Genomic DNA, 23016 nt, shown 5'->3' with positions numbered 1-23016 from the left:
TGACCGGCAGCCTCAAACTAAACTGGCCCCCTTCGGCAACCCCACGACACAGGTGACCCACAGCTACTGGGAAAGCCGGAGGCCTCCTCTTCCAGCCCAGCTGGGCTGCGTGGCCCTTCCAGACTAGGCATCACAGCTCTCTTCACAGCCCTCTTTATTAACACTGATCCATTAGATCTGGCCTAGGGTTCAGCCTGCGAGATCTGTTGGCTCGGACTTCCCCAGGCCCCACCCTCCCACAGGAACCGCCTGCCATTTATAATCACAGCGACACCAGAGGGGAGAGGTGAAGTCCAACATGGTGATCACTTTATGTTTCCACCAAACACAAGCACGACTTGAGATGCTGCTTCTGGCTTCGTACCCACGCCAAAGCAAGGCTTCTTTTTCCTTCTCATTTTAAAAATAAAAATAGAAATGAACACAAGTAGTGGCTCCGTGTGGCCAAAATGCTCCATCTGGAAAGCACCCTCTAGGTGATCCTCCTCCGCTTTGACTGGCGGTCCGAGGTCTGGGCTGGAGGCAGCGGGATGGACAGAGTGCCCAGTTTGTGATCCTCCTCCCCGCCAGCTGCCAGAGACACCCTTCTCTTAGAGATCTTCAGCCTCATGGCCCTCGCTATCTCCATCATCCTAAGGAGCAAACACACAGAACAAAAGGGAGGGAGTGTCCTCAGCAGGTCTGCCCTTGGCAGGGGGAGCAGCATTCACACTCCGGCCCGTGAAGACAGAATCCCCAACGGCCACCAGGAGCAGAGCAGAGAAGCAGACAAGATCTGCTCCAGAGCCATCAAAAAGACAAGGTAATGTAATGTAATGTATCTTATTTATTTGTAAAAGATTTTTATTTTTAAGTAACCCCTACACCCAACGTGGGGCTCAAACTTACAACTCCGTGATCAAGAGCTGCACACTCCACTGAGCCAGCCAGGCGCCCCAAGACAATTTCATTTTAATGTGTTGCTATTAGCAAGTATCCATATAGGTGATGGAAAACCAGGTTATCTAGACACAATTAATAACTTTGTTTACTTCTGATAACCAGGATTGAGCACTTGCTACAATTTTGCTAGAACTTTACAGGCTCCGAGCATCTTGTTTCTCTTTTATTTTCCACCTCAATGCCTATTAGAATGCCTTTTGTGGACGGCCCTCAGGATAATCCCTCCAGGGACTGCTAGAAGAGCCCAGACAAGGGTATTCTCGCTGGCTCTCTTGGAACACCATCGGGGGCCTTGGATACCAGACGCTCTTAAATCACCCAAAGGCCAGCATATCCCACAGTTCAGGATCCTGGAAAGTTCTGCCTGCTTTGTCCGAATCCTTCCTAGCAAGGCTGGAAAAGGCCCAAGACCACAACTCTGCCAACTCTCCCAGGACCCTCCGAGCCTGTCCCTGCTCCTCAGCAAGGCTGTGGGGTCATAGAAGCCCCAGTGTGATATCCCTGACAAACAGTGGCCCCACCATGCCTGGCAGCCCCTTCAGTCCGACTCTGAGGACATTCTTTTTGCTAGGCTGAAATTGGGTTCTCTTACAACTCCCACCCCTGGGCTCCACCCCTCAGGACCATACAGACCCCCTCTCCCCAGTGACAGCAATTCAGAGACTGCTGGGTTATCCAGGGACAGAATGCTATGGGAAGGCTCAGGCTCGAAGCCTAACTATTCCCCCCCTCTTGGTCGTGTGACGCTGGGAGTCACTGACTTCTTTGAACGGAAGGTTCTCCCATTGGTTTTTAGGAAAATCACTGAGATCGTGACAGATTTAATACTGTACGTAGAATAGACAAGGCACTTGGTAATGTCTTGGTTGTGCATCCATTTAATCACTCATTCGCTGACAACTGTCCTCTGGCCCGTATCAAATGTCCCCAGGTCCCTTGATGGTGCTTCCTGCTTTCCAGTAGTACTAGAAATACTAAGCACCCTACAGGGAGCTTATTACTCTGTTGCGCTCACCTTCTCTCGCTGAGCTTCAAGTCCCTCTGTAACAGTGTCAGGTCAATCTGGAAGTCGCTTATGTGCAAAGCCAGTATGATTACATACGCGGTGACCTTCGCCTTCATCGAATCCGAAATTAAGTTCCGTAGGCTACAAAATCAGTGGCAGTGAAGGAGAGACAGCAGTAAACTCTAAGATGATTATTCCAGAAGCGGAATAAAAACATCCAAGCCTGTTCTCATGCACACTCATTGTCCTCCCACCTTGGGGAGAAGAAATCTGAGCAACATTCCTTGTCCGGGCAAGGTACCCATGCCTTCATGCACAGTGGGGCGATGAGCCAATCCCAGTGTTCCCTCCGAGTGGGCCACAGCTACACTTTCCCCAGGCACAGTTAGGGCTTCTCAAGGACACAGACCCTCAGAGCGTGTCCCCACTGCTCAGCAGGGAGGCTGGGAAAACAGTCATCCCAAATGCAAAGGGCACTGGCCTGCCCTTTTCTGCAACACTGCCTTTCCATAGAACATTGGTTCTATGAGATATTAGGAAAGGTTCCCTGGAGAAGTGTATGAAGTGAAAGAAGTCTCCAGCTGCAGGACTTCCCAGAGCCTCTAACGTGAACTTCTCCAAGGGGGACAGAGCATGTAATCCATAGCATTTCCTCAACTGATTTGAGGAAGACCCTTGCAAAGGGCAGTGAGTGCTCTCCTCAGCAGTGTCCGTGGACATGGGATCCAACCCATGCGCTCGTCCCCACTCCCACTGCCCTCCCCAGCCCGCTTTCTCCTTTAGAGGCAGGAGCCCCAGAAGCCAATCCCCCTGACCTGCCGTTGTTGTAGGTCAAGCAGGTGAAGTGCTTCAGCAGCTTGGTGCTGATGATGTGGGGGACCCCAGGTCCCAGGGCACCTACAACACAAAGCTGAGTTTGAGCATGTTTCCAAAACCTCACACCACAGCATCTCCATGAGGAGATGCTGACCAGCAGTTGGGCCACTACAATGAATGGAGCCATGTGGTAAGAGAAGCAGGGCCCATGAAACAGAAGAGCCACTTCCCAATGAAAACTGCACACGCCCGAGAGACGTTTGTGATGGGGCAGAGACAGGGAGGAAAACCAGACTCCAATGAGGCCTAAAGATCTAGAATTCATAAGATGTTACAAAGCAAAATAGATAGTGGAGAAAGCCCAAGGAGAGGGAAAGGAGGAGAGACTGAAATGTGAAAATAAGAAGCAGGCAAATCCTGAAAACTGTTACAGATTCTTGGGAGCTCAATCACAGTAACAAGACGGCATCACCTTGTGCCTAAAACCACAGGTGGGTTTCCAGCGCTGGGTGGATGTGGGGCATCCAGCATGGCCCTAGACTTGTGACACGTGTTACCAGCGGGAATGGACTCTCTTCCTTGTCAGTCAGAAATACGCGGACACACATAAACCTGCCATAAGCCATCATATGAACAAAGCCAGTTTTTCTCCCCAGAGAGCTCACGTTTGCCCAACAGTCCCTTAAAATTTTCATGATTTGACTGGATACTATACTTTGCCCCACGCAGACGAGAAGTAGTGGATGCCAGCTCTGAACAAAGGTACAACCCAGCCTATCCCCATTTTCAGAAGAGGAGAGAGCTGGGCCGGTCCTTTCAGTCTGCCGGCATGACTACAGGAACCTCACTTTTACACAGTCACAAATAAAGATCAAGACAATCATATCCATTTTCTTCTCTCATTACAGCTAGTCTAATAGACAAGTAACAGGCTAGAAATAACTAGAATAAAATGTCTATCATGGACTTACTTTTCCGCTTAATCACTTTTTGTGCTCGAAATTTGATGAGCGTGTCCAGAAACCATATGCATCGGGCCTGGCGGTCTCGGCTCTCCTCATCAGATGGCAAAGACTTCAACGCTTCTATGACAAAGGAGCAGTGGCTAAAACGGGGGAAGAGACAATGGAGGGATGCATGAGACCGGCTCTGTCAGGAGCCATTCATGCTGTCAATGAAAACAGCAGGCATCCTTCACAGCTGATACACACTCAACAGTCGAGGAAGGGCCGTCCTATCAACGCTCCTTATAACACAGTGAGCATGGTTTAGTGCCAAGGCAGTAAAGGACTAGACAGTAAATATTTGTGGTTTGTGGGCCATATGGTCTCTGTTCCATCTACTCAAAGCTGCCACTGCAAAAGCAGGCATTAATAATACATAAATGAATGACCATGGCTGTGTTCCAATAAAACTTTATTCACAGACAGCAGGCCAGACTTGGCACACAGGCCGTGGTCTGCCCCATCCTGATGTAGTGGTCTGGAGCACAGGCTCTTGAGTTAAAATGCCTGGTTTTGAACCCCCTCTCTGCCATTCAGTGGCCTGGGCAAGTTTCTGTACATCTTCTATACATCTCTGTACATCATCTCCACCCAAAAATTTAAGGCAATGATAGTAGCTTCAGAGTAGGGGCTTTCTGTGCATTAAATGAGATAATGCAAGTAAAGTGTCTAGAACAGTACTTGGCACATGTAAGAGCTCCATCTATGTTAGCTATTATTTTTATGTACTATTCTACCACTACGAGGATCCTGGACTCAGAGAGATAACGAAGCTCTTTAAGAAAGTGGCCTCGTTTTACAGATAGGAAAACTGAGGCTCAGTGGAGGGAAGATCACACAGATCACACCGTACCTTGGGCAGAGCTCAGGGACTTATTTCTTCAAACTCAGCCCAGAGCTCATTCCTGCACCTGCTGCTGAACCACAACTACATTAAGACAACCAAGAACCAGTAATAAACTTTTCTGGAAATGAATCTTTGGAGGGGAAAAAAAGAAAAAAAGCACTTTCAAAACTCAAGGAACTTGGGGCACTGGGTGGCTCAATCGTTTAAGCCTCTGACTCTTGATTTCAGCTCAGGTCATATCTCATGGCTCATGAGTTCAAGCCCTGTATCAGGCTCTGCACTGAAAGTGTAGAGCCTGCTTGGGAGTCTCATTCTCTCTCTCTGCCCTTCTCTCCCCTTAAAAAAATCGGGGAACCAACCTGGGGTTTGTAGTTTTTTATTTTCTCAAGATAAAATTATTAAAAGGAAAAACTCAAGAGCAAAAAAATTCCACTATCATCAAAAAAAAAAAAAAAAAAAAAGCTGCTTTTAAAGGCCCAAGGAGGGTGGAGAGATAATCTGAATTATTTAAAATATACAGTACTTATTTATTTTTTTTAAGTTTACTTATTTTGAGAGAGAGAGAGAGAGAGAGCGGGCGAGCATATGTGGCATGAGTTGGGGAGGGGCAAAGAGAGAGACAGCATCCCCAGCAGGCTCTGTACTCCTGATTTGGGGCTCGAACTCATGAACTGTGAGATCATGACTTGAGCCGAGATTAAGTGTTGGCCGCTTAACCGACTGAGCCATCCAGGCACCCTTTAAAATATACAGTATTTAAATACATAAATTTAACTTTAAGTTAAAATGCTCACTCAGCACACCATCACTTCCACTGGCACCTACTCGCAGGCTCGCACGCGGGCCCCACCCCACTGGTGACAATCACTATCAGCATAACACTGGGGACATGGGCCAGCTCTAGTTCCAAGCCCCAGACCACAAGGCCCCACCACCCTCTGCCCAGCCACAGGCTCCAGGTACTCAGAGGCCACCTCTCTCTCCCTTGAATGCCACCCACAGCCTTGGGACAAGAAGCCTGAAGGCCCAAACATTTTCAAGAAAACACTGGCTCATTCACGTTGAAATGCTGAAAAGACATACACCCTCACTGACCGACATCCCTAAAAATCCACTTCACCTGACTACTGTCATGTTCTGACATCACTGCCCCAGACACTCCATCCACCCAGGGGGTTGAGGGGTACCTGTTCTCTTCGATCATCTTCAGGATTTCCTCTGATGAGACATTCCTGAAAGCTTCAGATGGGCTTTGAAGAGCTTCATACTCAGCAGGGGAGAGAACTAGTCACAGGTCAAGAACACAATCTGACCAAAATGGCAACATCCAACTGGCTAGCTCATCTCAGAGGGGCCTCGTTTTAGAGATGGGACAGCTGAGGCCCAGATGGGGGAAGATCACATAATACACTGGGGCTGAGCGCAGGGTCTCGGTCCTTCAGACTCCCAGCCCAGAGCCCATTCCCTGCCTGGGCTTTTCTGCCTACCCGGCTTATCACAAAGCTACCGCAGGCATTTTCCCTCTGACTAGACGCACAAGTAGGGAAATTCTATGCTCCAGCCCTACCTTTTACAAATCAGTCTGTCTTAGACTTAAGGCACTAGTTGACTTAGAAGTCTTATCCTGACTACTGACAGAGAATGACCTCAGCACTTTGCTGAGGAATGGGTTTGAATCTCAGGGGCGGAGGGCCAGTCCCACAGCTAGTGAGGAAGCCTAGCTGACTACCCAGCGACAGCGCTGGAGCGAGCGCAAAGGTCTGGATGTAGCTTCCGTGAGCATCACGGGACCACCAACATACCAGAGAGCCTGTTTGCCCACTCATGTATACACGTCCCAACCTGGGAAATAAAGCAGCGTTTCTACTGCAACAAGGATACGGTCTTCAAATTTATACACGTCTTCAGGCTTGGCTGCATCAGCATGGCAGGGAGGAAGGTACAGGGAGTCATCTTGCAGTTCATCACGGATGGCATCACTGACCAGAGCTTTTTAATAAAGGAAGAGATGGTGTCGGTATCATCCATTTGGCTGCAGGTTCCCCAATACACTATATAACTTAATGTCCTCAAGATCGTAACTGGTCCGGAAACTCCTCATTGGAATGCTTCTGCCAATGTGGCCTGACCTCCCCATCAGGCTGACAGCTCCAGCTATCATGACACAAACCTAACCAGGCACTGGATAAGGTGCACACGGTGTGGTCCCCCTCAAGCGACTTGTAATATAGTTGGGAAAGGCAGGTGTACCGATAAGTATTTACAATAGAAGAGAAGCTAAAAGTGAGGGATATTCAAAAGAGTCTTTAATGGCTCCAGAAAACTTCCCCACATATTGTGAGTAAAAACAAAAAACCAGAATATAAAACTGTGAACTAGCCTACAAGGATAACCATTAAGAATTAAGTATGCAGGGGCGCCTGGGTGGCGCAGTCGGTTAAGCGTCCGACTTCAGCCAGGTCACGATCTCGCGGTCTGTGAGTTCGAGCCCCGCGTTAGGCTCTGGGCTGATGGCTCAGAGCCTGGAGCCTGCTTCCGATTCTGTGTCTCCCTCTCTCTCTGCCCCTCCCCCGTTCATGCTCTCTCTCTGTCCCAAAAATAAATAAACGCTGAAAAAAAAAAAAATTAAAAAAAAAAAAAAGAATTAAGTATGCATATAGACGTGGACAGATAGGAATACGGGAAAATTATAATAGTTGGTCTGGAAAAATGATGAGAAACGGGTGAATTATTTTTCTTTTTAGACGTCCTTTGATAGCTGACAGTAAACTCAACAAAAACATTAAAAAATTTACTCATGTAAATGCAACAAAAACATTAAAAAATGTCCTCATGTGGGGCACCTGAGTGCTCAGTCGGTTAAGCGTCCGACTTCGGCTCAGCTCATGATGTCACGGTCCGTGAGTTTCGAGCCCTGCGTCAGGCTCTGTGCTGACAGCTCAAAGCCTGGAGCATGCTTCAGATTTTGTGTCTCTTTCTCTCTGCCTCTTTTTCTCTCTCTCAAAAATAAACATTAAAAAAATATTTTTTTAAATTTACTAATGCTTTCAAATAAATGGAGAGACATATTTTTATGTTCCTGGATAAGAAAACATAATATTATAAAGATGATGATTCTCTCCATATTAATCTCAATTGCGTTTTGAGGGAATTTGACAAAATAATTAAGATCACCTGGGGAAAAAGCATGTTACTCTAATGTTTGCAAAAAATAAAAGGAAGGAGTAGGAGGAACTTGCCCTATCAGAAAATAAACCGGATGATGAGGCTACTGAAATCAAAACAGCCTCATGCTGCCACGGGAACAGAATGGACAATGGAACAGAACACAGACAGAATGTGCTAAAGTGAGAAGGAGGACTTTCTAAATCATCTTCTACAAGAAAAGGATGGAGTTGGGGACAGCTGGTTAATCATTTAGAAAATATAAAATTAGGTCTCTACCATATGCCAAAATAAGTCTTAAGCTTTAAGTGTAAAAAGTAAAATTATGAAAGTACTGCAAGAAAACATAGGAAAATATTTATATGATCAGAGGGTTTGGAAAGATTTTCTCAAAATTACTAAAATCCCACTCTAATAGAAAAACCGCTCTTATGTAAACCTCTTACGTTCTTATAATGCATTTGAGCAATAAATACGTTTTAAAATAATACAATTAAATACTCAAGCTGCTGACGAATTTAGGAACAGAAAAAGGTCCACTGGCACCAAAGTGAAGCCCTGTCTCCAGAGGGTTAATCAGCACCAGCATCACCTTGGTCTTTTTCCCCAAAACCTCCCTGTGCCCAGAGCACCCTGCCAGCTGGAACCCTGGCACCAAGGACACGCAGACACACATCCATTCCCATGCCTGTCTCCTCTACTTGGCTGGGAGCTCCCCAAGGGCAGATGTTTCTTACTACTTCCAGAGTCTGTTCCCAGGAAAGCACTCAGTGAGAGGAAGGAATCCAGCCCGAATGCCCATTATTTCCATCTGTGGGGCAGGTAAAAGATCTCAAGAGAAGAGAAAGTGGTCTCTATGAGCAGACTCTTACCCAGGTCCCAGCTGCTTACCAGTCACACCCTTTGCATCAATAATATTCTCTGCGGCTTTAGCTACTGCACAATTCAGAGATTCATTGCCAACTCTGTTCATTCTTCTGGAATTCAAAGCCCGCTTCTGTTTGGTGGTTCCAAAGGCTTCAATGCAAGAATCCATCTGTGCAGGGACAAATGTGGTCTGTCTAGGGACAGGTTGGGCACTACTATTCCTGTGTGACTATGGGGAAACCCTCGGCCTTTCTGAGCCATGATTATTACCTCACTTGCAAATTGGGCTGAACCATATGTATCTATCTCCCAGGATTCTTGTATTAACAGATCTGAAGTACTTGCTTTATAAACTGTCAGGGGGTATTTACAAATCAACAGTGTCTCCATTTGTAAAGTAAAAAGACCAGAATTAGGATTGGTAAATCTGTGGCATACAGCTTACTGTTTTCCAGCCCTGTACCCATAGCAGATGTTGCTAATCACTCATTCTTTCCCTCTGAGCCTGAAGACAGCCTCATACCCGCTCTCAACACTGCTCCAGGCAGTACTGAAGATTCAATCAATTGCCATCCTGGGGTGAGATGAGCTTTGCAGAAACCGCCTACCTTGAAAATCTTGAAGTTTACTTTTGTTTTAATGAGAAAGTTTCCAGGCTACAACCAGTATTTTCTGAAACTTGGATTAAATCCAAAACCAAGTATTATGCTACACCTATATCAGCCCAGAGAACCAGTTCCACACACTGGCACAGAGCAGCGTATAGCTGTCCCACATGGAAGGATGGCTCTGTGAGGCCATGGAGGCCTCTGCAGGTGGCCTGGCCAGAGAACCACAGACTGAATGAGCTGGGAGCAGCCCTATGTTCGGCCAGCTCATTATACTGATGGGAAAACGCAAGGCCTAGAAGGAACGCATTTCGGGTCCCACATCTCAGTTCTGTCACACTTACCTTTTCTCTAAAAGTTCTGGCCTCATTCTCTCGTGTCGAGTCACTCTCGACTGATTCATCTATCAAAACACAAAACAAACAAAAACAGAGAGGAAAAAAAAGTGAGCTGTAAGGCCCACAGATTATAATAGTGTTTAATATTTATTTTAACAGCCAATCTCAGAAAAACAGATTTCTTTACTTCAGGATTTCCCAGAGTATAATATAATGGATCCTGAAAACAATTAGTCTGTGGCTTTAGTACAGTCAGAGGATTTGGAGAATAAATTAAGAAGTCAAATGAGGGGGTCATCTGGTCCAACGTTCATTTTACAAATAAGGAAAACTGAAGCCTCCAGATGAAATAATTTGCCCCAAGTCTGTTGACCAGGCAGTGGCCAAGATGGGATTAGAAACTAAGTCCTTGGGGGGCGCCTGGGTGGCGCAGTCGGTTAAGCGTCCGACTTCAGCCAGGTCACGATCTCGCGGTCCGTGAGTTCGAGCCCCGCGTCGGGCTCTGGGCGGATGGCTCAGAGCCTGGAGCCTGTTTCCGATTCTGCGTCTCCCTCTCTCTCTGCCCCTCCCCTGTTCATGCTCTGTCTCTCTCTGTCCCCCAAAAAATAAATAAACGTTGAAAAAAAAAATTTTTTAAAAAGAAACTAAGTCCTTAGTTCTTTCCAGTAAATAGTTTTGCCCTCCTTATAAAAGACCTAAAAGTAGGTAAGCATAAATGTGAGGTATGTATTACTTACATAAAGCTCTCAAATCTCCCATAAAGTATTTATATATAAGGGGCAGTATAATCTAGTGGACACAGGAGCATAAGCTCTAGAGTGACCTTGCCCGAGTCTCAATCCCAGGTCATATATACATACACGACATGATATGGTACTTTACATAGACATAGAAAGCAGCATTGTGTCCCTGCCAAGTTGGTTCACTTCTGTGCCAGTTTTGTCATTGATAAAACAACCAGAGGGTTATGTGAAGTAAATGATGTAGTGCACTGAAAGTGCTTAGAACAGTGCCTAGCACATAGGCACTTAATAAATGTTGCACGTGTGTGCATGTATGTGTATACACATACATATGTGTGTGTGTATGTGTATATATTTATATATATAATATATATTATGTGTATGTGTATATATTTTTATATATAATATATATTATGTGTATGTATATATATATATATATGTATATATATATACACTGTCCCAAATAAACCATTATTTACACATTTTTTTACATGTAAAAACAAAAATTTGTTTGATCAGCAAATTAATGAACAATTTCCTTTGCCTCTTGGGAAGTTGGTAGAGCATTTGCAGGATAATCTAAATGCAGTTACATATGTTTGCAAAGCAAGGAATTCTTTTTTTTTTTTTTTTAAGTTTGTTTGTTAATTTTTGAGAGAGAGAAAGAGAGAATCTCAAGCAGGATCTGCACTGTCAGCACAGAGCCCGATACAGGGCTCAATCTCATGAACTGTGAGATCATGACCTGAGCCAAAGTTGGACACTTAACCTACTGAGCCACCTAAGTGCCCACAAAGCAAGGAATTCTAAGAATTCCTATAGACTATAACCTATAGACTATGGATCCCTGAAATTCACAAATGGGTTTCAGGACTCAAATGCCCTTTACAACTGTATGCAAAATCTCATACATATTCTTGTATATTGTGTGTGTTTCCAGGAGGTAAGTCCAGGTCCCTCAGATTCTCGAAAGCACTGGCACCACTGCTCTTCGGGAATGAAGTTGGAACCACTGTCTCTGAAGGTATCTGGCAGATCCACCAAGACCCTAGCAATCCTTCCTCATCTCTACCCTCCTCACCATGGTTCGCAGTATTTAAGATTTAGAGAACAGGAACCCCTTGAGTCTGACCCTCCAACCTTCTGGAAGATCCCACTCCAGTCTGGAGCATTCTGAGATGCCAAAGCAGAGAAACAGTACAAGTTCTCCCTCTGGATTAGGGTAAAAATGGATCTCTGCTTAAATTAGAAAGCATAGAGGGGCACCTGGGTGGCTCAGTCGGTTAAGCATCTGACTCCTGATTTCAGCTCAGGTCATGATATCACAATTTGTCACGGAGCCCACTTGGGATTCTCTCTCTACCTCTCCCTTGTTCTCTCTCTCAAAATAAAAAAAAATAAAAATGAAAAGTTACTGTCCAACCCATAAGTAACTCCCATCACCTGCTAGAGACCCTAAAACCTCTACTCCAACCAGAACAGTTAAGAGTTTTAAAAAAGGCCTTTGAATGAAAAAAAATATTGGACATGCCCGCCAATATTCTGCTCTGATCATTGCTCAACTGACTTTAACTAAAATTATTTTCTGATCTCAAATCTGTAAACACTGAAGGGACAGGATCTGTGTCTGTTTTGCTACATCCCCAGCCCCTAACTTGTGCCTGGAACATAGTAGGTCATCAATAAATATTTGCAGAAAGGCACCCTTTTAAAAATACAAAATATGTTTTAGAAATCGACAACTAACTCGTCCAGCAAACCTAAAATATACAGTGTTTTTGTGAGCCTTCATGACTGGGACCTACCTGAAAACAGTGGCTGCATGTTGAACAATTCAGCATCATACACCTCCATCTGGCCAGAGGTCTTGTTCAGGACTCCCACAAAGTGCCTGAATAAAGAAGGAGTAATACCAATGGTAATGGATTATTCAAAAGGTATTGTTTATACAACTTCCTTTTTCCTGCTTAAAAGTACTCAAGGGTCTTTCTGCCCCAGTGCACTTGAGGAACACATCACTTGTTGCCGAGTAACCATGATCCCCAAGAGCAGCAATTCTTAGCATGAGAGGGAAAGGAGCGAAGGAAGGAGGGAATTCAAGAGGTGGTTCTGGAAGAAAAAAAAAAAAAATGCTACCAGGTGATTCTGGTAGCCAATCACACTTGTGCTCATTGCTATAGTGGGAAACTATTTGGAGATATAAAAATCTAGAATTACACTAGAATTTACTGCACATGTAAATTTTATGGAGGCAAAGACAAGTAAAACCTTGGTAATTATGGGGAGAAGACCAGTCTGAACTAGAGAATCTTTGTAAGGGCATGATGTGGTGGTAATGGTTTTAAGTACATACACATTAATCTGACCTCTAGCAGGGTGGTTTGATGGGGGCTTTGAAAAGGCCTTTTTTGTGCTTCACGGTTGGACACTATCAGAGGAACACTGCCTGTGTTATGCCAGCGCCTGACAGTTACAGTCTGTTCGGGTGAACAATCTTCATTGCACCCGGGGAGAGAGCGGGGGTCAGTGAAGGACAGAGCTGTCCAAAGTCAGTTGATCAGTAGTAGAGCTGGAAAGAAACCCTGCAGTCTTTGACACTACCAAATGCTTTTCTTGGAGTTAGTTCCAGGAAAAATTTCTGGCAAGCTTTGGCCTATTGATCACATATTTCAAATAAGTGGAGATGGCTGCCTTTTGGAAACAAGACAATTATAAAGGATACTGCAAATTAATGAGGTGGTCAAAACGTAATTTCAGTTACAAAATAAATAAGCCCTGGGAATGTAATGTACAGCATGGTGACGGTAGCTAATAATACTATATTGTACATTTAAAAGTTGTTGAGAATAAATCTTAAAAGTTCTGATCATAAGAAAAAAATTCTAACTATGTGTGGTAATGGATGACTATACTTACTGTGGTGACCATTGTGCAATATATACAAATATCTAATCATTATGCTATATACCAAAACTAATATGTTATATTATATCTCAATTTTTTTAATTATTATTTTTAAGATTTTATTTTACTTTTTAAAAATGTTTATTTATTTAGTCTGGCCAGGGTTGGGGGGGGGCGGTTAGGGAGGGGCAGAGAGAGGGAGAGAGAGAATCCCAGGCAGGCTCTGCACTGTCAGCCCAGAGCCCGATGTAAGGCTCGATCCCCCAAACCTCAAGCCCGAACCTGAGCCAAAATTAAGAGTTGGACACTTAACCAACTGAGCCACCCAAGCACCCCTAAGATTTTATTTTAAAGTAATCTCTAAAAAAAAAAAAAAAAAAGAAAAGGGGCACCTGGGTAGCTCAGTCGGTTAAGCGTCCGACTTCAGCTCAGGTCACGATCTCGCGGTTCGTGAGTTCGAGCCCCGCGTCGGGCTCTGGGCTGATGGCTCAGAGCCTGGAGCCTGTTTCCGATTCTGTGTCTCCCTCTCTCTCTGCCCCTCCCCCGTTCATGCTCTGTCTCTCCCTGTCTCAAAAATAAATAAAACGTTAAAAAAAAATTTTTTTTAAATAAAGTAATCTCTATATTCAATGTGGGGCTCAAAATCACAACCCCGAGATCAAGAGTCACACATTCCACTGACTGAGCCAGCCAGGCACCCCTAAAAAATTGTAAATGAATGAGATTTGTTAGGAAATCCAACAAATGTAACTCGTTTTCCCTTCTCAGGCATGTCCACATGCTGCTGTGAGGACCTCTGGATCTGGGAACAAGGGACATGGTAAACCTCTCCAGATTTCCCCCACTGTCCCTAAAATAAAGAGCAAACACAGTACTGCCAGGCTCACCACCACTATCCTCCTCCTCCCACTGTCCCTTCCCCTATCCCTACCTGCACAGAGTGTTGCATTTGAGGGCTCCAGTCCCAAAATTGTTTCCCACATAGGAAAGTCTGTCTGTTTCAGCTGTCTAAAATGTAAAGGGAAAAAAACATCACTACAACCAATATTGAAAGGTATTAAGCATCTTGTCTCCCTTTCCCACATTTGTAAAAGCTTTAGAATCCAGAACCAGTGGATTAGAAGCAGAGAGCCTCTGGGAGATGATCTAGTCCCACCGTCCAAGTGAATCTGGGTGTCCCTAGGAGAAAGGCAAGAGGACTGTTGAAAGGGAAGCCCCAGACAGTGCTGGCTTCTATGTTGTCTGAAAAGTTCTCAGGGGAATTGCACCACAGGACTTGGGAGAGAGGTCCTGGGGTCCCAGCGCTTAGAGACATGCTACAAAATGGTTCTGCCAGCAACCTCTGGGCCCAAAGTCCAAGCCCTTCCTGAGCTTCTTGGCCCATTTCTCCCAGGACTATTCCTTATATATTCACAGGACTATGGAAACAGCTGATTCATTCCTCAATCACAGTCAAGCTTTCCTGCTTCCCTGTTTGTCCTTGCCATCCTCTCCACTTGGAATAGTAAACCTCAGCGGTCAAACCCTCCTCTACCCTTCAGAGCTCAGCTCCAATGCACTTTCTCCCGGGGAAGGCCTTCTGGCAAGCAGACTTCTCTGACTGAGCTCACTCTCCCTCCGCCAGGCTCTGAGCTTGTCTGCTTGTAGAAGTTACTGAACTCAAAACCAGTTCTCATCTCTCTACATCAGTGGTTCTCAACCAGGGGAAATCCTCTTCCGGGGATATCTGGGAATGTTTGATATTCTGACTGTCACAACTACAAGGTGCTACTGGTATCTAGTGGTTAGAGACCAGGGAAGCCGTTGAATGTCCTGCAATGCACAGGATGGGCCAACAACAAAGAATTATCTGGATCCAAATGTCAATGGTGCCAAGGTTGAAAAACCGTGCTCTAGAGTATGAGCTCCCTCAGAGTGGGGCCAGGTCCTACCTAGCTGTTTCCCTTGCAGCTTACAGCATAGGGCCATGTGGGTGTTCAACCAATGCTTGTCAAATGAATAAATCAATGAAAGGCCATCACTTCACCAAAAGTACATAACTGAATGGAGCCTGTCCCCACACCCCTGACCTGCTGGGACTCACAGGAGTTCTTCAAACACCCATTTGCTATCCACCACCACCCCTTTCTCCTCCTGCTTTGTCCCACATCCACCCGCACTCAAGCACCTCTAGGCCTCCAGAGGCCTGCAGAGTGGAGCCAATTGGCCACTGTAGCACTTACCAGGATCCGCTGACCTCTCTTCCTGGGGTTTGTGGAGTCATTGCTCTTGTACAAGGTAAAGCGCATGTTGCCTGGATTCTGCAGCTTCCCATTGGAGAACTGGACTGTAAGATTGCAGCCCGAGAATGAGATGGAAGTAGAAGGACCCACAGTGTATGCTGGGGAGGACCTGGACTGTCCTTGGGAGGGAGCGACTGAAGGAACGGGGATGGTAAGGAAACCCAGGTCCTGACCTAAAGGGGGGCTGAAGGAGGTCCTGGTCCAATTGGGAAGAGATGGAGAAGTGAGGGCAGTGCTGGGGAAGGGCTGTGGTAGAAGGGAATAACTAGGGGAACAGAGCTGAGGAGACCTGGGCCAGAGCTAGAGAGAAAGGGGAATTTCTGCCCAATAGAGAGGAGGAGATGGGGCAGGTGAGCGGGGAGGAGACGACAGGTACAGCTTTGGAGAAGAAGGTGGCTGGGATATCCTCATCCAGAGGAAGTGGTGACAGAAAGATGGTGGGATGGCAGAGGAGCCCAGGCCAAGTCCCAAGTAGTGGAGGAGACTAAAGGGGGTCTCGGTCCAGCGGGGAAAGGGGCCCGACAGGGGCGGGGGGACTGTAGAGGCACCCAGACGGAAGGGAAGAGAGCTACGGGGAACTCCGCTCCGGCGCCGCAGTCTTTACCCAGTACTGCTCTGTGGCTGTCGTCGGGCTCCCCACAGTACAGCCACCTCGCACTCGACAACACCTCCGCCGCCATCTCGCCAGTCCGGTCGCCAAGGTTAGGCGTTTACACGAACACCCCCCGGGCCGTGTTTGCCACTCCACATGCGACAGCAGGGCAACTGGACGGAAGAGGCGCGGCCTCACCCGCTCCGCCCCGCGCGTGCGGAGCCGGCGTGGCTCCTCCCCCCCGGCACCGCCCCCTACTCGCTCTTCCCGGGAATGCGGAGGCGCCGTTCCCGCCCACTCTTCGCCCCGCCCCGGAGAGGCGGGACTTCTGCCCACTACAGGCACGAGTCCTCTTTGCTGAACTAGCGCTCTGCCTGCGCGTTGAGGCTTGTGTGGGACTAAGAATCACCAGAGCCGAAGGGCCAAAGAAGCTCCTGTAAGCGTGGACCCAAAGAAGGGCATTTTTGAAGGGCAAGAAGTCAGGTCGTCTCGTCTGTTATCCAAGTTGCTTTCTTTCAAGATTCCACAAACGAGGTCACTAATCGTCCCAATAGTTTTTGCAGCAGAAAGAACCTGTCGGAAAACACAGGTTGCATTTAGTTGCCATAGCCCTTTAGTTTCCTTCAACCCAGAACAGTCCCTCACTCTGACTATAAACTTTAAATTTTAAAGATTACAGACCAGTTATTTTGTACAATGCCCCTCAATCTGGATTTGTCTAATGTTTCCAAGTGATTAGTTCCAGGTTATGCATCTTTGGCAGGATTATTACAGATACGATGCTGTTCTTCTCACTGTATTCTATTAAGTGGCACACAATTTCGATTTGTCTCATTACTGGTTATAGTAACTTTGACCACTTAAACCGCTTACAAGTTTCTCTGCTATAAAGGTATTCTTTTCCTTTTATAATTTCACTTTGTGCCTGCCCCTTATTTTTGTGGGCAGGTATTTAGAAACTAAAAATCCTGTGCATCACACTACCAATTTATTGATTTATTTATTTGCATCAGTCTGGACTTGTAGATTCCTATCTTATTCATTAGATTAGAATCTGCTACTATCATTTATTTTCAGGTTCAAATTATATCAGATTGGGCCAATGGGAACCCCATTAGGCCAGTTTCTGTGTTCTAGTAACATGTCCACATCATTTTTTTTTGAACATGTCCTTACTTTCTGGCACAAGATATTTCAGCTTATCTTGTAGTTTCCCTGCCCCAGCCCTGGAATCACTCATTTTTCTAAAGAGTTCTGGTTTCTCTTGGTAGGGAATGGTATTTAGAAACCAAGATCTATGTAGCAGGTATGGACTGCTTTGGGGATGTCACTGCTCCCAGGCCTCAATGAACTGAATTAGGGAATAGATGTAAGTAAACACACTTTTACAACTAAAAGTGATTTATTTCTAAAATTTAGAATTTCTAAATCCATATATATTGAAAGCCATCAGATCATACTGACCTCTAATTCCAATTCAGCACCTCAGGGTTTATTCTGATTTTCCTTCCTCCCATATTTGTAACTTCCTTCCCTGGCAGTGAGAAACCTGGTTCCCACTAGCCTTAATATATTATTTGATCAGCACCTCCTGTAGTATATCTCCTCTCACTACCACCACTACCGTCACCTGACATGGAGGCCTATTACCCCATGCAGGCTCCAACACCTTAAACCAAGCCTTAGTGCCTATGTGGATGCTGTATTAGTTCAGGGTTCTCCAGAGAAACAGAATCAGTAGGAGATCTGTATCTATCTATATATTTAGAGAGAGAGAGGTTTATTATTATGAGTAATTGGCTCACACAATTATGAAAGCTGAGAAGTTCCACAATTTGCCATCTGTAAGCTGGCAGGAAAGCTGATGGTGTAAGTCTGAACGCCTGAGAACTAGGGAAGACAATGTTGTAACTCCAAGTCCAATGACCAAAGATGAGATGTCCCTGCTTACAGAGGAGGCAAGAAAAAAAAAATGGGCAAACTCCTTCCTCCACCTTTTGATCTATTCAGAACCTCAAGGAATTAGATGATGCTCATGCATATTGGGGAGTGCAAGCTACTTTACTGAATCCACCAATTAAATTAAAGTGTTAATCTCATCCAGAAATACCCTCATAAACACACACAGAAATAATGTTTAATCTGGGCACCTAGAAGCCAGTCAAGTTGACACATGAAATTAACCATTATAGGTGCCCTCCTTTCTCTTCTTAGGCTCTGACAGCCCTCACCAGGTTGTCCCTCTGCCCAGATGCCCTTCTCGCCCTGCTTGGGCTCAGTTTGTACCAGGCCACACTTTCACATGGATAACCTTCTCACTGCAAGCTCCCCTTCCTTCTGGGTGGAAAGCTACCTTGTGTGACCCCACTGGCTTTTGGATTGAGTCATTTAGGAAAAGAAAAGGAAAAAGGGAGAGAAAGGAGCTTAAATGCCTAATTATTTGCCTCTCTCCCCTACTGGAGACAGACTTATTTGAGGCTAACAATAAACAAGTTGGGGGTTAAACAATAAACAGATTTATGTTTACCACTGTGTTTCCAGCTCCAGGAGCAGTGCCTGGCACAGTAGACCCTCAATAACTGTTGAATGAATGAGTGACATAGCAAGGAATGAATCCAAACCATCACTAACCCTAGGGACCTTGGTACTGAAGCTCAACGATGATTGCTAATGTTGCTTAAAATTAACTGGTGATTTTTACAGATTCTCTGTAAATGTTGATCAGTTGAATGAAAATATGAACAGTTAAGTCAAAGTTAAGGGGTGACAAAGAAGACAGCATGGCTACAAAGAGTTAATTGTATTTTTTAAATGTTTGTTTATTTTTGAGAGAGAGAGAGAGAGACAAAAACAGCATGAGTCAGAGAGGGGGCAGAGAGAGAGGCAGACACAGAATCTGAAGGAGGCTCCAGGCTACAAGCTGTCAGCACAGAGCCCAATGTGGGGTTTGAACCCACGAACTGTGAGATCATGACCTGTGCCGAAGTCGGACTTAACCGATTGAGCCACCCAGGATCATCAATTGTATTTCTTGAGAGGTGTCCTGACCCCTCCTGATAAAAGGACCTATGTATAGCCTTGCTACTCAAAGTGTGGTCCTTGGGCCAGTAGCATCAATGTTATCTGGGACCTCATTAGCAGTGCAGAATCTCTAGCCCTACCAGATCTGAATCAGGGGCACCTGGGTGGCTCAGTTGGTTGAACGACTGACTTTGGCTCAGGTCATGATCTCACAGTTTGTGAGTTCGAGCCCTGCATCGGGCTCTGTGCTGACAGCTCAGAGCCTGGAGCCTGCTTCGGAGTCTGTGTCTCCCCCTCTCTCTCCCCCTCCCCTGCTCGCGCTCTGTGTCTCTCTGTCTCTCAATAATAAATAAACATTTAAAAAAATCTCTTTAAAAAAAATCTTCTGAATCAGAATCTGCACTTTAACAAGATCCCTGGGTAATTAGTGTGCACTTCAAAGTTGGGAAGCGCTGTTGAAAAAACCTGTTTCCCTTCTAGGTACATCTTTACTAGTGAGACCAAGTCTGCGAAAGTCCTCTGAATTGACTGCTTTCTAGCTGGAAGAATGAAGAAAGCAGACATGGATTGAGAGCAAAGACTCCCAGAATTACCACAGTTAAGAATTCAAAGCGACAGAGTTCTATTTGGGGACACAAAGTGCCAATGGAAGGGTGATTGGAAGGGGGCTGTAGTATACCCCTATGTTGTTTAATTATTTAACAATGAATTCAAAACACGTGTGCACCATATATGTACAAATATATATGTACATAATATATATGTACATAACTTGGATCAGGCAAGATGGAGGGAGCCCTACTCAGGCAGTGACCAAAATGCAAAAAGCTACAAAGACCTCTTCTAAATTAGAATCATAGGCTACATTTACCATAAAATGCTTGTCTACAAGCTTAGTTTGGAAATTCAGAGACTTCTGGAATTCTCTCTTCACATCATTTTTCAGGAGAGGGAATGCATATTTAGAGAATAAGGAAAGGATAGGGTTAGGGGTTGGTGTTGGAGGGAGTTAGAGTCCTCTTTTCCTTGAGTAACGTCTCCATCTGCTGGCGGTCTGGGATATGGCTAATGAAGACCTGAAAGAATGCTTGCGGCAACTCACCACCTACTCCCCAAATGGTCTCCTCTGCCTCACCTTTTCTCTTCCTTCCTTCCACCTCTGCCTCTCTTTTTCCTTCCTTTCTCTCTTTTTCTGTAAGTCTCACTCTCCTGTTCACCATTCTGTACTTCCTTTCCCTTCCATTATATCCCTGATGCAGACTTTGTATTCTGTAGACGTGGATCACTCATTCCTTACGAGGCAGAATTCACCTAGGACAGGTTTTTCCTCACATGAAGCTGAATCTAACTTCTGTAGCTCCCCCCGTTATTCTATATCTGCTCTCGGGCAACACAGAACACGACAAACTTCTCTGCCCTGAGCCCTTCAGACGCTTGAATACTCTGACCACGCTTTCCATTTATCTGCTTTTTTTTTTTTTTCTCAGCAATTCCCTCCAGCCCCTCAGCTATGTCACACCGAAAGCTTCTAGTAGCCACTGCTGGACACATGCCAATACATCCGGATCCCTCATACACTGTGGGACCCCACATGGATGAATAGTCCAGTTCTGGGCTGGGTAGCACAGAAAGGATCCATCACTTCCCTTAGGATACATGCCATGCCTCTCCTAATGAAACCAATATGTGCATTTATTCTAAGCATCTTCGGGGAGCCCAGGTAGCTCAGTCAGTTAGGCGTTCGACTTCAGCTCAGGTCACGATAACACACTCCATGAGTCTGAGCCCCGCGTTAGCCTCTGTGCTGGCAGCTTAGAGCCTGGAGCCTGCTTCAGATTCTATATCTCCCTCTCTCTCTGCACTCCCCCACTCACACACTCTCTCTCTCTCGAAAATAAATAAGCATTAAAAAAAAAAAAAAGACTCTAAGCATCTTAAACTGTTCAGTAAACTTATTTGGAGTTAAAAATAAACCAAAAATTCTTGACTTTGCTTCTGCTAAGTCCCATCATACCTGCAATTTTTTTAATATTTTATTTTATTTTAGAGAGAGAGAGAGAGCATGCATGAAAGTTGGGGAGACAGAGGAAGAAAGAGAGAGAATTTCAAGCAGGCTCCACGCTCAGTGCAGAGCCCACCACGGAGCTCGATCCCAGAATCCTGGGATCATGACCTAAGCCAAAATCAAGAGTTGGATGCTCAACCGACTGAACTACCCAGGCGCCCCCAAACCTGCAATTTTTAAAAAACAGCAATTCAGAGCTTTGTATGAAGGCTTGTTAAATTTAATCGTGTTAAAATCAGTCTGTTCAGTTATTTCAAATTTTCTCAACATATTATATATTTTTTAAATTATTAAACTAATACATATGTGATGTACAATATTGGGGGGGGATACGAAGAATGCAATTATAGTAACTCACCATCCCTTCCCCACATAAAGGCAAGCATTATTAACATTCTGATTTATTTCTTTCTAGATTTTTCTTTGTGTATATGTATACACATATGATTGGTATTGTATTCAATTCTGTATCCTCCTTTAAAAATTTTTATAACATTATCTTGGATGTATTTTCTCAAAAACACATGATAATCCATTGAATGCTGTCACAGAGTTTACCTCTAGTTGAACATTTACACAATTCCCATTTCATTTCAGTGAACTTTTAATTTTTTTTACTACGGTAAAGAAGCTTTATTATGGCTTTGCATGTAATGAACAAAGAATAAACATTATTTTCAATTCCCATGGGGTTTAAATTTTCATTTAAAAATTTTTTTTCTTTTTAAATTGTCTTAATTGAAGTATAGTTGACATAAAATGTTATGTTAATTTCAGGTGTTGAACCTTTAAAGCATAAAATTATCTGCTTTTTGGATGACTTCCTTTGGATGGAGTCATAGGATTTGAATTAATTGATCCAAAAGCATGAGCATTGGAAAAAAATTAAAAATTTTTTTTAATGTTTATTTATTTTTGAGAGAGAGGCAGAGCATGAGTAGGGGAGGGGAAGAGAGCTAGGGAGGCACAGAATCCAAAGCAGGCTCCAGGCTCTGAGCTGTCAGCACAGGCCTCAACGCGGGGCTCTACTTCATAAACCGTGAGATCATGACCTGAGCCGAAGTTGGAAACTCAAATGACTGAGCCATTCAGACTCCCCCCTAAAAGATTCTTAATACACACGGTCAAATTTTGCTCCAAACATGTTTCAGATCTTTTAAAATCTTCATTCTGTCTTCTAATACTCCCAAGGCACTTTGGGAGAGAACAATGAAAATATATGATCCTTGCCCTTAGGACTTAACTTCCTAGGAGGAACACAAAAATGGAAAGAAAAGCAACTCAAGGGTGGATACTGTTAAAAGTCTTTGGAACTTCTCTTTTTAGTTCTGTCATATTGCCTTCGTTATGAAGCTTTGTTACTAGGATCATATTCATTCAGTCTTGTTACTTCTTGATGTGTTAACCCTTTTATCATTCAAATTGTCCTTCTTTATTTGATATCTTGTCCCGAAGTCCACTTCAGCTGACATTAATATAGTCACTCCACCTTTCTTTTTTTTTTAATTTTATTTTTTAAAATTTACATCCAAATTAGTTAGCATATAGTGCAACGATTTCAGGAGTAGATTCCTTAGTGCCCCTTACCCATTTAGCCCATCCCCCCTCCCACAAACCCCTCCCATAACCTTCAGTTTGTTCTCCATATTTATGAGTCTCTTCTGTTTTGACCCCCTCCCTGTTTTTATATTATTTTTGCTTCCCTTCCCTTATGTTCATCTGTTTTGTCTCTTAAAGTCTTCATGAGTGAAGTCATATGATTTTTGTCTTTCTCTGACTAATTTCACTTAGCATAATAGCCTCCAGTTCCATCCAC

General features: G+C 44.6%; 1 protein-coding gene across 1 annotated transcript; it reads right to left on the bottom strand.

Moving 5' to 3' along the window:
• Positions 1-137: 137 nt before the first annotated feature.
• On the bottom strand, positions 138-16318 carry POLR1E (RNA polymerase I subunit E). Its single transcript, XM_040481711.1, has 12 exons — positions 16127-16318; positions 15463-15566; positions 14172-14248; positions 12142-12227; positions 9600-9658; positions 8672-8816; positions 6497-6604; positions 5803-5899; positions 3736-3869; positions 2764-2845; positions 1958-2089; positions 138-632 (listed from the first exon to the last, which is right to left on the bottom strand). The coding sequence occupies exons 1-12, from the start codon at positions 16200-16202 to the stop codon at positions 473-475; spliced, it is 1260 nt and encodes a 419-aa protein (XP_040337645.1). The 5' UTR covers positions 16203-16318; the 3' UTR covers positions 138-472.
• Positions 16319-23016: the final 6698 nt, after the last annotated feature.

The sequence above is a fragment of the Herpailurus yagouaroundi genome, unplaced genomic scaffold, assembly GCF_014898765.1.
Source record: "Herpailurus yagouaroundi ecotype Mexico unplaced genomic scaffold, PumYag 160, whole genome shotgun sequence".
In the NCBI taxonomy this organism is placed as follows: Eukaryota; Metazoa; Chordata; class Mammalia; order Carnivora; family Felidae; genus Herpailurus; species Herpailurus yagouaroundi.
Note: the sequence above shows the minus strand (reverse complement) of the source record. Positions and strands in the feature narration are given on the sequence as shown.